The sequence below is a fragment of the Mytilus californianus genome, unplaced genomic scaffold (assembly GCF_021869535.1).
Source record: "Mytilus californianus isolate M0D057914Y unplaced genomic scaffold, xbMytCali1.0.p SCAF_19, whole genome shotgun sequence".
NCBI classification, from domain to species: domain Eukaryota; kingdom Metazoa; phylum Mollusca; class Bivalvia; order Mytilida; family Mytilidae; genus Mytilus; species Mytilus californianus.
The window spans coordinates 3,529,735-3,543,477 of record NW_026262667.1 but is presented as its reverse complement, the minus strand read 5'-3'; the positions used below and the strand labels follow the sequence as shown (position 1 = coordinate 3,543,477).

General features: G+C 32.1%; 1 protein-coding gene and 1 long non-coding RNA gene across 7 annotated transcripts in view; one reads left to right on the top strand and one right to left on the bottom strand.

The window, feature by feature from the left end:
- Positions 1-13,743, bottom strand: part of LOC127727071 (RNA 3'-terminal phosphate cyclase-like) — a 97,310-nt gene that overhangs the window by 56,032 nt on the left and 27,535 nt on the right. For both annotated transcript variants that reach the window (XM_052234487.1, XM_052234486.1), the window contains exons 10-11: positions 12,630-12,724; positions 5,140-5,244 (exon numbers count right to left, since the gene is read on the bottom strand). In XM_052234487.1, the coding sequence (XP_052090447.1) occupies positions 5,140-5,244; positions 12,630-12,724 (200 nt within the window). The remainder of the gene's footprint in view (positions 1-5,139; positions 5,245-12,629; positions 12,725-13,743) is intronic.
- On the top strand, positions 690-2,539 carry LOC127727083 (uncharacterized). Of its 5 annotated transcripts, none has more exons than XR_007993767.1 (3): positions 690-1,357; positions 1,575-1,760; positions 2,009-2,539. It is a non-coding gene; the product is annotated as an uncharacterized LOC127727083 (long non-coding RNA). The 5 variants fall into 5 exon arrangements; XR_007993768.1 differs by lacking the exon at positions 2,009-2,539 and adding an exon at positions 1,823-2,001 and having other exon boundaries at positions 1,575-1,729; XR_007993764.1 differs by lacking the exon at positions 2,009-2,539 and adding an exon at positions 1,885-2,001.

The window sequence follows — 13,743 nt, the reverse complement described above, 5'->3', positions numbered from 1 at the left end:
ATTGTGTCACTTCCTTTGTAAGATCAACTATTATATTGAAATTCATTATCACATAGTAATAAAAAAAAGTTGTGTGTTAATTTTCATCAAATGTAGGTTGAATATATCTGTGTCATCTCCTGGTAATTCTTTTAACATATTGTTAACAGTAATACCAATTGTGTCTTATGGTCTTCTATCACAAAAGTATTTTTTTTTTTTAGTAATTTTTTATTTTGCATAGTATGTGGAATAAACAGCTGCGCTATAAGGACATGATATGCCTGTCACGTTTTCCAAGAATAAAGTTCAATAACTTCTTAATGTCATATCAGAAATTTATGAAAAACTAAAGGGAGGTTATCTTAATAGATATAAACCAGTCACCAAAGTTTCATGAAAACTACTCAAAGCACATTAAAGATATTGTCCAAAAAAGGAAAATCACCCCTTTTTTATGAATAAAATCCCATAACTCCATAATGTAAAACCTAAAATTTATAAAAATCAAAAGGGAGCTTAAGTCAATAGATATAAACAATTCACCCAAGTTTCATGAAAACTGCTGAAAGCATTTTTGAGTTATTGTCTGAAAACTGGAAAATCTCCCTTTTTTTAATGAATAAATCCCCATAACTTGGAAAAGTTAAATCTAAAATTTATAAAAATCAAAAGGGAGCTCATATGTCAATAGATATAAACAAATCACCAAAGTTTCTTGCTAATTGGTGAAAGTGTTTTTGAGTTATTGTCTGAAAACTGGAAAATTCCCATTTTTTAATGAATAAAACCCCATAACTCGGAAACATAAAATCTAAAATTAAAAAAAAAAAAACAAAAGGGAGCTCACGTCAATAGATATAAACAATTCACCAAAGTTTCATGCAAATTGGTTAAAGTGTTTTTGAGTTATTGTCCGACATGTTGACGACGGACGGACAGACAACGGCATACCATAATACGTCCCGTAAACGGGCAAATAAAAATGATTCTAAATGAGATTTAAACATTAATAAACAACAGCAAACAAGATTACACAGATAATTGATAAATTAAGAAATTATTTAGAAACTATGGTTACAACTCCTACAGACAAAATTTAGACGAATTTGGCCATTTTTCTTAAGTCCCTTTTGAGCATATAGCTTCTCGCATGTTCAGGTATTCATACATCCTAGGCTCACATGTTCAGGTATACATACATCCTAGGCTCACATGTTCAGGTATACATACATCCTAGGCTCACATGTTCAGGTATACATACATCCTAGGCTCACATGTTCAGGTATACATACATCCTAGACTCACATGTTCAGGTATACATACATCCTAGGCTCACATGTTCAGGTATACATACATCCTAGGCTCACATGTTCAGGTATTCATGCATCCTAGGCTCACATGTCCAGGTATTCATACATCCTAGGCTCACATGTCCAGGTATACATACATCCTAGGCTCACATGTTCACGTATTCATACATCCTTGGCTCACATGTCCAGGTATTCATTAATCCTAGGCTCACATGTTCAGGTATTCATACATCCTTGGCTCACATGTCTAGGTATTCATACATCCTAAGCTCACATGTTCAGGTATTCATACATCCTTGGCTCACATGTCCAGGTATTCATACATCCTAGGCTCACATGTTCAGGTATTCATACATCCTTGGCTCACATGTCCAGGTATTCATACATCCTAGGCTCACATGTCCAGGTATTCATACATCCTTGGCTCACATGTCCAGGTATTCATACATCCTAGGCTCACATGTTCAGGTATTCATACATCCTTGGCTCACATGTCCAGGTATACATACATCCTAGGCTCACATGTCCAGGTATACATACATCCTAGGCTCACATGTTCAGGTATACATACATCCTTGGCTCACATGTCCAGGTATACATACATCCTTGGCTCACATGTCCAGGTATACATACATCCTTGGCTCACATGTTCAGGTATACATACATCCTTGGCTCACATGTTCAGGTATACATACATCCTTGGCTCACATGTTCAGGTATACATACATCCTAGGCTCACATGTCCAGGTATACATACATCCTTGGCTCACATGTTCACGTATACATACATCCAAGGCTTTCAAACTTTTGGGTTTGAGCATTCCTGATGAAGGTAAATCTCTAACAGTGCTTCAGCTATACAAAATTTTTTAAGTGTACTCAAATATATTGAAAAAAAGACCTCTTTCGAGTTTTGTCCTTAACCGGCAAAGTTTGTCAATTATGCGTGCCTTAAGAACATAATTTACCAGATAGAGGGGATGGACTGTATCCCTGCACTATTTAATATGAAAATAAAGAAGATGTGGTATGATTGACAATGAGGCAACTCTCCACAAGACACCAAATGACACAGAAATTAACAACTATAGGTTCATCAAGCGCCTTCAGGATTGTCATTATGCAGGATAAACTAGAAATAGTGTTTTTTCCGTAGGTACTTAATCACAATTCCCTAATGACAGCAGTGCTGATTATCAATTATGAGAATTTAATTTGATGAATAATACGTGCATTATAGCATCATATTTTTCAACCACTCGCTCAACATGGGAAGGAAGTGATGATGCCCCCAAATGCACAAATGATGTTCACCAAAACCAAACTTTTTGAAGGAAATGCAACAAACTCGAAAGTGGTCTATTGCTTTACATAATTATTTCTATCATTTAATATCTTTAACCCTTACCTGCATAATGAAGTTTAGAATATGATAACAGCAAATAAATGTGGATAGTGTCCACATGTGGACACAGATGATGCCCCCGCTTGCATATTATATAGTTATAAAGGGACATAACTGAAGAACAGTAAAAGTGACGCTACTCAAATTTGAACTTGATCTGAGTTTTGTGGTAATAAGCATTGTGTGTAAGTCTCATAACATTTGGTTGAGGCTAACTTAAGAAGAGAACAGAAACTAAATATTCAGCAATTTTTCTATTTGTTAACCCACATAACTCTAGAACGGTTGTGTATAAGTTTTATAACATTTGGTTAAGACAAACTAAAGTTAGAGAACGGAAACGAAAAATTCAGCAATTTTTATGTTTATAAAGGGATATAAATCAAGAATGGTAAAAGTGACACCACCAAATTTCGTACTTAATCTGTATTATGTAGTAATAAGCATACTGTATAAGTTTAATAACATTTGGTTGAGGCAAACTAAAGTTAGAAAACGGAAACAAAAAATGTGTACTTGATCTTAGTTTTGTGGTAATGAATATTGTGTATAGGTTTCATAATGTTTGGTTGGGTCAAACTTAAGTTACAGAATGGAAACTAAAAATTTTGCAATCTTTCGATTTATAAAGGGGCATAACTCAATAAAGGTTAAAGTGACACTTCCCAAATTCAACTTGATCTGTGTTTTATCAGTGGAAGTCAAAATTAAACATTGCGTTGTATAAAATATTGATTGTAGTTGATTTAACTATAATCATGGACAAAGGAAGATAACTCCAATTTTAATCAAATGCTCCACTGGGGCGCAGCTTGATACGACCGCAGAGGTCAAACCCTGAACAGTTGGGGCAAGTATGGACACAACATTCAAGCTTGATACAGCACTGAATTTGGATTGTAATTAAATATTTGACACAGCATAGGTTTCTAACACAGAATGAAAGTGGTCTAAGAACTTAAAAATTTTTAATTTACCTATTCAAACCATATCATTATTATTTGCTTTTATATATAAATCAGAAATAACCAATTTTAAATGGGAAATTTTAAAGAAAAAAAAGGAAAAAAAAATCCCCCCCAATTTTTTGAACCCCCTTATGATTCATCACCCCCAAACTCAATCATAGCTTTCCATTTGTGGTATGGTACCTTGCAGTACAATTTCAGAGAGATCCATACACTTGAACACATGTTATTGTCTGGAAACTAGAAAAATGCTTGTTTTTTGGCCCCTTTGTGGCCCCAAATTCCTAAACGATTAGGGCAATTACCCCCAAACTCAAACCCAGCTTTCCCTTTGAGATATGGAACCTTGCAGTACAATTTCATAAAGATCCATACACTTACACACAAGTTATTGTCCTGAAACTAAAAAAATGCTTGTTTTTTTGCCCTTTTATGGCCCTTAATTACTAAAATTTTGAGGGAATTACCCCCAAAATCAATCCCAGCCTTCCCTTTGTGGTATGGTACCTTGCAGTACAATTTCAGAGAGATCCATACATTTGAACACAAGTTATTGTCTGGAAACTAGAAAAATGCTTATTTTTAGCCCCTTTTTGGCCCCTAATTCCTAAACTTTTTGGGCAATTACCCCCAAACTCAATTCCAGCTTTCCCTTTGTGATATGGAACCTTGTAGTACAATTTCATAAAGATCCATACACTTACACACAAGTTATTGTCATGAAACTAGAAAAATGCTTGTTTTTTGCCCCTTTTTGGCCCCTCATTCCTAAAATTTGGAGGCAATTACCCCCAAAATCAATCCCAGCATTCCCTTTGTGATATGGAACCTTGTGGTACAATGTCAGAGAGATCCATACACTTACACACAAGTTATGTCTGGAAGTTACAAAAATGCTTATTTTTGGCCCCTAATTCCTTAACTGTGGGTACCATAACCCCCAAAATCAATCCCCACCTTTCTTTTGTGGTATTGAACCTTATGGTAAAATTTCATTGAGATCCATTCACTTAAACTAAAGTAAGAGTGCGAAAAACTAATGTGTCTTCGGACGACGACGACAACGCCAGACGACGACGACAACGACGACGCCAACGTCATACCAATATACGACCAAAAAAATTTTTTGGCGGTCGTATAAAAATTACTTGATATTTAGAAGAAAATAAAAATTTTGCAATTTTTCCATTTATAAAGGGGCATAACTCTAGAACGGTTAAAGTGATGTCACCAAAATTCAAACTTGATCTGTGTTTTGTGGAAATAAGCATTGTGTATAAGTTTCATAACATTTGGTTGAGGCAACTCAAGTTAGAGAAAGGAAACCAATTTTGGGACGTACGTACAGAGGGACAAGGGTAAAACTTAATCCCCCCACCGCTACGGCAGGGGCATAAAAATGGTCAATCCATTTACATTAATGTATTTATTATTTCCTTGTTTTTCATTTTGAATACATTATATCTAGCCATACCTCAGTTAACTGTTTTGCCACATGAATGGCAGTTTCTGTATGTAAAGACAAGGCACCAATTCTTACTGTGGATTTGCCTTTGGCTAGAGCCATCAACAGTATAATCTGGAAAACAAAAATCTTGCATTTAAAGTGGCATTAGTAATGATTTTGAATGTAGTATAAGTTGAAAAAAAAAAAATCAAAACTGTATGGGTTTTATTTACAAACACTTACAAATAAAAGAATATTAAATAATAATTCTTTATTAGCAGTCAGTTTGGTTTAACTTTGTAAAAATCAGATCAAAAGAGTTGCTGATACATTATTGTCCTGCAAGACAATAAGTCCTCGTCATTTGGATCCATGTGCATGCAATCTTAGTTGTGACCTATCTTGGAGACGATTGTGCATGTGCTCAGCATGTTTATTTATTAAAAGGATGCAAACTGAATAAGTGAAACTAGGAGACTGATTTTTTCGACTGATCTGGACAGTTAAAAATAACCTAAATTCTTACAAAGGTTACAGGTAAAACAATGATGTACATTACATCTTTTTTTAATCTCTTAATAAAATTAATCAGAAAAAACTGTCATTATACAATTGCAAGTGCTATTTATATGAATCTATTTATATTTATATTGTTGTCTCATGCCTATTTGCAATTTTCAGAGTTCATGTTGATGATTATTTAGATGAGGTCCAGTTACAGACTTGGGACATGGATATAAATAATGTTGAGGGGTTAAACATATTTGTGAGCACTGAAACAGTGGCAGTAAAGCGCAAAACATAAGAACAAACTGTAAAATTCAGCAAGAAAGAACTTGACTCATCAGATGGCATGAGGCACAAATAACAACTAACAAAAAGACAATAGACACAAAGTACTGAACCAAGAGTACTCAATATAACTGAAAGATATTTAAATGTCAACTACTACTAATAAATAAATCCTGTTTTGAAGACATAAATATCAATCAGTAACATTCACAGATAAAGGGTAAAGATGCCATAAACAGTCAGAGAAAATAATGATCTTGTATTATATTTGTCAATATTTTAGACCTTGTATGTTATATTTGTCATTATTAATTAACTACTCTGTTTTTGGACTTAATATGATGAAAACTACCTTTGCATAACAAAAGAGTCAACTTGGCCAATATTGATTTTTTCCGTATTGGCCGAGTTCTGATCCAGCCAATACCGGATTTCTGAATGTCTCTAGTTTTTAGATCCAAAGTCACAATAAACACAAACTTAATATAAAATGTCGTTTGGAAGACACAGTTTTATTTACTCACCATAAACATGACGAAACATTCAGTGTGGCAAATATTTCAGGCTGAAGACAGTCACATTCATTTAAAAATAATTTTGTAAGCAGACAATTGAATTATTTCAGGTTTGGGCAACGAGTCTGTAGATTATCACAATACTCATTTCTTGTCGACCTTACAACTATTAAGTATTTAAAACATTTTATCAGTTTAATGGGTGCATTTCAATTTACTGTTTACTTTCGCTTCTCATGTTTTTGTTAGATATTATATATTTTTCAACAAAATCAGGCATATGGATTGTTGAAGGCTGACCTTCAAGTCTTTGTTCTTTGGTCATGGTCTATGGATAGTTGTCTCATTGGCAATCATATTCAACTCCCAGTTTTATTTAATCCTTTTGTTTCTGAATTTCTCATGCAATGGCAGTACCTTTCCAATTACTATTTATGTGTTGCGTCTAAATATGTATTGAACACTTTATAGTGACTGAAAAGGGTTAACAAATCATCAAAAAATGTAGAAGACACTTCCCAGACATGGGGTAATTGAAATATGTAATTGTAATTGACTGTAATCAATTACAAATTCTCGAGTAATTGAATGTAATGTGTAATTGAGCATTTTTTCAATTACAAGTAATTGAAAGTAATGAATTACATAGCCAAAATTGACTGTAATTGACAATTACTTGTCAATTACAACTCAATTGCATTTGAAATTTTGGATCAGAAAGATTCAATCTTGTGTTTTCTCAAAAAATGATGAAAAGCCATGACCTTAGTAAACGTAGTAAGCTGACAAAGCAAACCCTACACAGTATACTTTCTGTAATAACACAACCATGGGAGATTCTTTATTTCGTATTGAATGAAAAAATTTGTAAGGTTTCCTCTAGATACTATCTTTTGAATGTAAGAAGCTTCCGTTCAAGTTTGGTAAGAATCCAGGATGGTTTATGAATCTAATAAATGTTTTTTAAAAACTTTAACTGCAGACTGTATGTAATGTTAACTGGAAGAAAAACTAAGTCCATTTATAAGTAATATATGGAAAAACAGGAAATTTTTTTTACAAAATTTACTTCTAGATACTGGCTTTTGATCATAAACAAGCTTATGTCCAAGTTTGGTACAAATCCAGGATAGTTTAAGAAAGTTATTAAAATTTTGAAAACTTTAACCACAGAGTGAACGTAATGTTAACTGGAAGAAAAACTAAGTCCATTTATGAGTAGAATACGGATAAACAGGATTTTCTTTTTTACAAAATTTACTTCTGGATACTATCTTATGATCATAAACAAGCTTCTGTCCAAGTTTGGTAGAAATCCAGGATAGTTTAAGAAAGTTAGTAAAATTTGAAAAACTTTAACCACAGAGTGAATATTTATGACGCCGATGGGATGTAGGATCGCTGTGTCTCGCTTTTGCGACAAATATTGTAGAAATAGTCATTCAAAATCATTTATTCATTCATCTTATGTTTAAATAAAATGCTCCGCTGGATTGAAGTAATTAATTACATTTGCCAAGTAATTGGAAAGTATTTAATTACATTGGTAAAAAAGTCAAATGTAATGTGTAATTTAATTGAAGATTTTGTAATTATAATTGAATGTAATTAATTACTTTCAAAAGTAATTGACCCCATGTCTGTCACTTCCAAACAGCACCAGGTCATTTGACATTGCAGCTTATAAAAGGAAACTCAGATTTGGATAGTTCAATTTCAAGGTAAAACAGGTTAAAATATGGTGAAAGGAAATAAAACAAAAACAAAAAACCCATAGAAACACTGTAGTTGATTAATAAAGATATCATTACGTGATTATTTCTGTATTGGCATTGTTATTGGTCCTCGGCAAGCTATATTAGCCTTCGGCTTTGCCTCTGACCAATAATAAGGCCAATACAGAAATAATCACGTAATAATATCATATTGTAGACCTTATATTATATTTGTCAATATTTTAAGACATTGTATTATATTCGTCAATATTTTCACATCAAGGTTATGCTTGGTATAAAGATGTTTACAAATATAATGCCTACCTGCAATAAAATGAGCAAAGAGCAAGACTTGAAAGAATTTTTTTTAAAGTCACTTAGATATAACATAATATCGATGTATTATTTTGAATTGAACACAATTTTGGAGAAAGTATGAATGTATCCAATAATCTAACATGTTATATAACACTGGTCAAGATAGGCAATTTTCATAGGTCTATTCCATTTCCTTTTGTCATAAGAATAATTACTTTCAAAAGCTAACAGTGTCCTATATAAGTGCAGTATTATTTGAAAGACCTGTTTCAACTGCTTTTGTTAGTTATAAGAATGTTAAAATTACCAAATAATAAGAAAGTGAAAATTGTTACTTGTGACAATTCAGACCTACTTCTGAACAAATCTGATTCATAAAGTTCAAGTTTCAATATTAATGTTCAAATTTTTGAAATTCAAAAACAGTAAGATTTGTCAGACTTAACAAATCATTTCTTAAAGTTTCTTAGAAATGCACTGGTCCAAACAACAAATATAGATTTTCAAGTTTTCTTCTGCCAAAGAAATATTTTCATGGTTTAAATGGTCATTATAGCTGGATTATTTTCTGTAATAGAGGCATATTTCTCTGATTCTGTGTGCATTTAAACCAGTTCTGACAAGTTTAGTAAATTTTGACAAACTGCACATTTATAAAATTAGAAATTTCTAGCCATATCTTTTTTGGAACATTGCAACTGGCATTTTTCTACAAATTATTTGAGAAACAAGATCTTACCACTTTAACCTATATTGACTACAATATTTATCCACTCTTGATACTTAAATTTTAAAATGCTTGGTATATCTAGCATTTTAAAGTTTAGAAATTGAACTAGGTATCTGGACTGGATAAATATTGTTATCAACCAAGTGGTGTGGTGGAATATATATTTCTCTTCTAGTTCCAATAAATGTGGTGGTATTTCTGTAAAACCATTACCCTAATAGATGTTAATAGTAATAATATTGTTGATTAGATGACAAGCAGGTTGTGTTTGTTTACCTGTAAATATACAGGTAAGCTGTGTCTATCTAAGCACCATATATGTGCTGAGTCTTCAAAAATTGTTTTTCATATAGGTGTTTTGCAACTTTATATAAATGTAAGCAAACTATGATCTAGATTGAGAAAAAAATATTAAAAGTGATCTTTATTTTAATGTTTTTCAACAAAACACCTGTAGAACCATGTTGTTTACATAGGCAAAAATGTGTCTATGTATACAGGTGTTAAAGCTCGGTGAAACTCACCAAAAATAAATAGATAAGTTATTAACAAGTTATTTCAATTATTGTGTGCATATGATAACTAAAACTTGACAATAAAACTCTTCACAAAAATGTGCAGATGTTTTTATTTATATGTCTCATGAAATAGTTCCTTTATAATATAAGATCCAAATGAAAGAAATATTCTGTAATATTATTTTGACTGCATCAAATATCACAGTATTTTTTCCTAACTAAAAAGATTATAGAATATTTGTTCTAGCAGGAACAGATATTGTGGCATTGTTTAAAACAAAGTTTCCAGTGCAACTTTTGTAAGACAAAACAAATATAAGTTTACATATGCATCCATATTTGTTCAGACAGTAGACATTTAACAAGTAGATTGACCACAGTCATTTGAATGGGACGAGTTATCTTCATAATTTGTTCCAGTTAAACACTTAGACAGTTCAAGTTTTCTTTTTGAGTAGAAAGGTCAAGTAGTTTTCAAGCAGATGTTTTCATAAACTTTCTAATAAACAAAAGCATTTTACCAACTTGAAAGCATCTAGTCACAGTAAAAACTGCATATATCGTATGATGGAAATATGAATAAACTGCTTCGCTTAGCGCAGCTGGATACACCCACAGAGTTCCAACCCTGAACAGTTGGAGCAAAAATGGACACAATATTCAAGCTTGAAACAGGTCTGAATTTGGATTGTAATTAAATATTTGACATATTATAGGTTTCTGAATAAATGTAGTCAAAGAACTTGAAATTGGTTATATGAATTGAATTTATATTCAATTAAAGATTTCTTGCTGTTGTGCAATACACTGTGCTGTTGCGCAATACTTAGTAAATCTGTTGTCAGACTATAAACAAATAAAGTTCAATTTCTTCTCAATGTCATATTTGAAGTTTATGAAAATCAATAGGGAGATTACATCAATAGCTGTAAATAATTCACCAAAGTTTCATGAGAACTGTTGAAAGCATTTTTGAGTTAGTGTGCAAAAACTGGAAAATCCCCCCTTTTTAATGAATAAAACCCCATAACTCATAAATGTAAAATCTAAAATTTATAAAATTCTAAAGGGAGCTTACATCAACAGATATAAACAATTCACCAAAGTTTCATGAGTACTGCTGAAAGCATTTTCTAGTTATTGTCCGAAACTGGAAAATCCCCCTTTTTTTATGAATAAAACCCTGTAACTCGGAAACGTTAAATCTTAAATTTATAAAAATCCAAAAGGGAGCTCATGTCAATAGATATAAACAATTCACCAAAATTTCTTGCAAGTTGGTGAAAGCATTCTTGAGTTATTGTCAGAAAACTGGAAAATCCCCCCTTTTTTAATCAATAAAACCCCAAAACTCGGAAACGGTAAATCTGAAATTTATAAAAAACGAAAGGGAGCTCACGTCAATAGATATAAACAATTCACCAAAGTTTCATGCATATTGGTTAAAGCTTTTTTTAGTTAATGTCCGACATGTTGACGACGGAAGGACAGACGGATGGACAGACGGTCAACGGTATACCATAATACGTCCCGTAAACGGGCGTATAAAAAATAATGCAAGTAATAAAGGGTGAGATTAAAACATGAGACTCTAGGACAGTTACTTAAGGGATTGTTGTTTAAAGCCAATCTGTATATTCTGTTTCCTATCTATAGTTTTTTTATAATGCACATGTAAGTTATTTTACAAACCAGCAACAGATCACGTGTGCTAATACGAAGATCAGAGTCATGATGACGCATAGAATTTTGAAGTAATAAAGCACAAAAAAGTTGCATTTGAGGAATAATATCTATTTAAAGTAACAGTTGCCATGTAAGTAGGTCAGCTGTCATATTTGATACTAAAACTATTATTAACTATATATTAAAACTAATCAACATAGGGATGATGTTAGCCAAGTTTGGTTAAGGGAAGTTTAAAAAGATCACAACAACAGGCAACAGACTACAATGGATGTCAAGTTCTGGCAATGGGCCAGGTAAGCTTAAAATATTTCTAGCTCTAACATTTTTCAAAACCCTGGCATGTTTAGATTATTAAAATTCATAATTTGCTAAAAACTTTCTATTCACCTAACTGTACAAGGAAAGACTACAAAAGCAGACGGAGAGAGAGTGCCAAAGATTATATGGACTACCGTATAGCGGGTTATTTTTGCGGGGTGTTTATTTTCGCTTATTTTTGCGGATAAACGAAAATCGCGAAAATAAAATTCTGCGAAAATTTATGCATCCGTTGGGTAATTTCTAATAGCTAAAGCGTTTTGTGAACGATCTATTTTTCCCTGTCGGCAAGTCAATAGCAGTATATGTTAGTTTTAACAACATAAATGCCAAAGGGCATTGTACATACATGTATTTTATAAAATGACTGTCAGGTGTGTATACCCTTATTAATAAGTGTCAATTAGAATAAGAGTGTAAGGTACTCTGATCAGATAATTACCCTTATTAATTAGTGTCAAACTATACAAGAGTTGTAAACACTCATGATAATTTTGAAACCTAATTAGTAAGTACATCAAAGGTCTGGTCAATTTCGTAACTAATCAACCGTAAAATTTACAAGACGTTTGAATACCTGTAACAAATATCTAAGTCATCGGTATTCTATTTATTAACTGTATCAGAATATAATCAATAAATAAGACGTCATTTAGGTAAAAACCAACCATAACAAAAGACACTTGTTTGTCAAGTTTTACAACTTTTTAACTGCAACAATTTCAGTATCCGCCAAAATATTTCATTGGGATTTGAGAATCCACCAAAATAAAAACCGCCAAAATTTTTCGTATACTTTGCCCTAAATCAAGAAATTTTACACCTGCGAAAATAACCCGCTTTACGGTATATCATCTGGTAAATTCTATTTTCGTCCTTGTAGATGAAACTGAGAGCACAAACAAAGAGTGTTAACACAAACCTGATCTTGTACATAATCATCTACACAACCACCATGATATAAATTATTGATTAATTCTTCTGCTGCTTCTTGTCCAACTTGTTCTGCTTGCTTTCCTAATAAAATTCAACAATTATTTCATTAGCATAATTTATGTTAATTCTTAACAAAGTGGAATATTTAAAAAAAAAATAGTTTGTGTAGGAGGGGCCTCAATGGCCAATAAGTCTAAGTAGTTCAACTATTGTATCCCTAGCCTGTCAACACTAAGGTTATGAGTTTGAACACCAAATATGACAGGTGCCTTCGACTCCAACCTTAATTGACTAGGATTGACAGTTTTCCAGCCTAAGGTAAGTGATTTTCTCCTGGCACATGGGCTTCTTCCACCAATTATAACTGACTGCCATGTTATATCCAATAGTTCTAAAAGTGGCATTCAATACCAACAATCAATCAATCAATCTGTTTAGAGGAAGCTTGAGTAATTTGATATATAGACAATCCATTTATTGTCTGATTTCCATTTGCCATTCTTTATCATTTTTTGTATTGGTATAATAAAGCTGTTGGTTTAATTTTTTGCATTGTTTCGAAATTTGTCATCAAATGGCCTTATAGCATACTATATGGTTTTGCCCATTATTGAAGATCTGTTGTTCACATCCATGTTCTTTGGTCTTTGGTGGAAAGTTATCTCATTTGCAATCTTACCACATTTGCTTATTGTTTATATCTTGATCAGGAACAGATTATAATTCTATAGATCTTTTCTTTATTTTTCATTCTAGAAAAATGTCTATAGCCTTTTGAAAGAAATAAAAGAATAATCATACAAATAAAGCCTTTATTATCAGATTATTATAAGATCTATGTTTTGTTGGTTTTCACAAATATATTATTTTACTTAATCCATAACATCAATCTTGGTAAAATTGTTAACATATCTTTTTCATAACAGTTTAAAATGTGGAAATTATTTAACTAAGATCACTGCTGCAAAAATAAGTCATAAACTTTACCTGTTAAAACTTATGTATTACAAATATATATAAAATGGTAAAAAGATATGAAGTCAGTAGAATTTATTTTCATTTTTCATTCTAGATAAAGCAATAGGGTATTGTAAGAATAA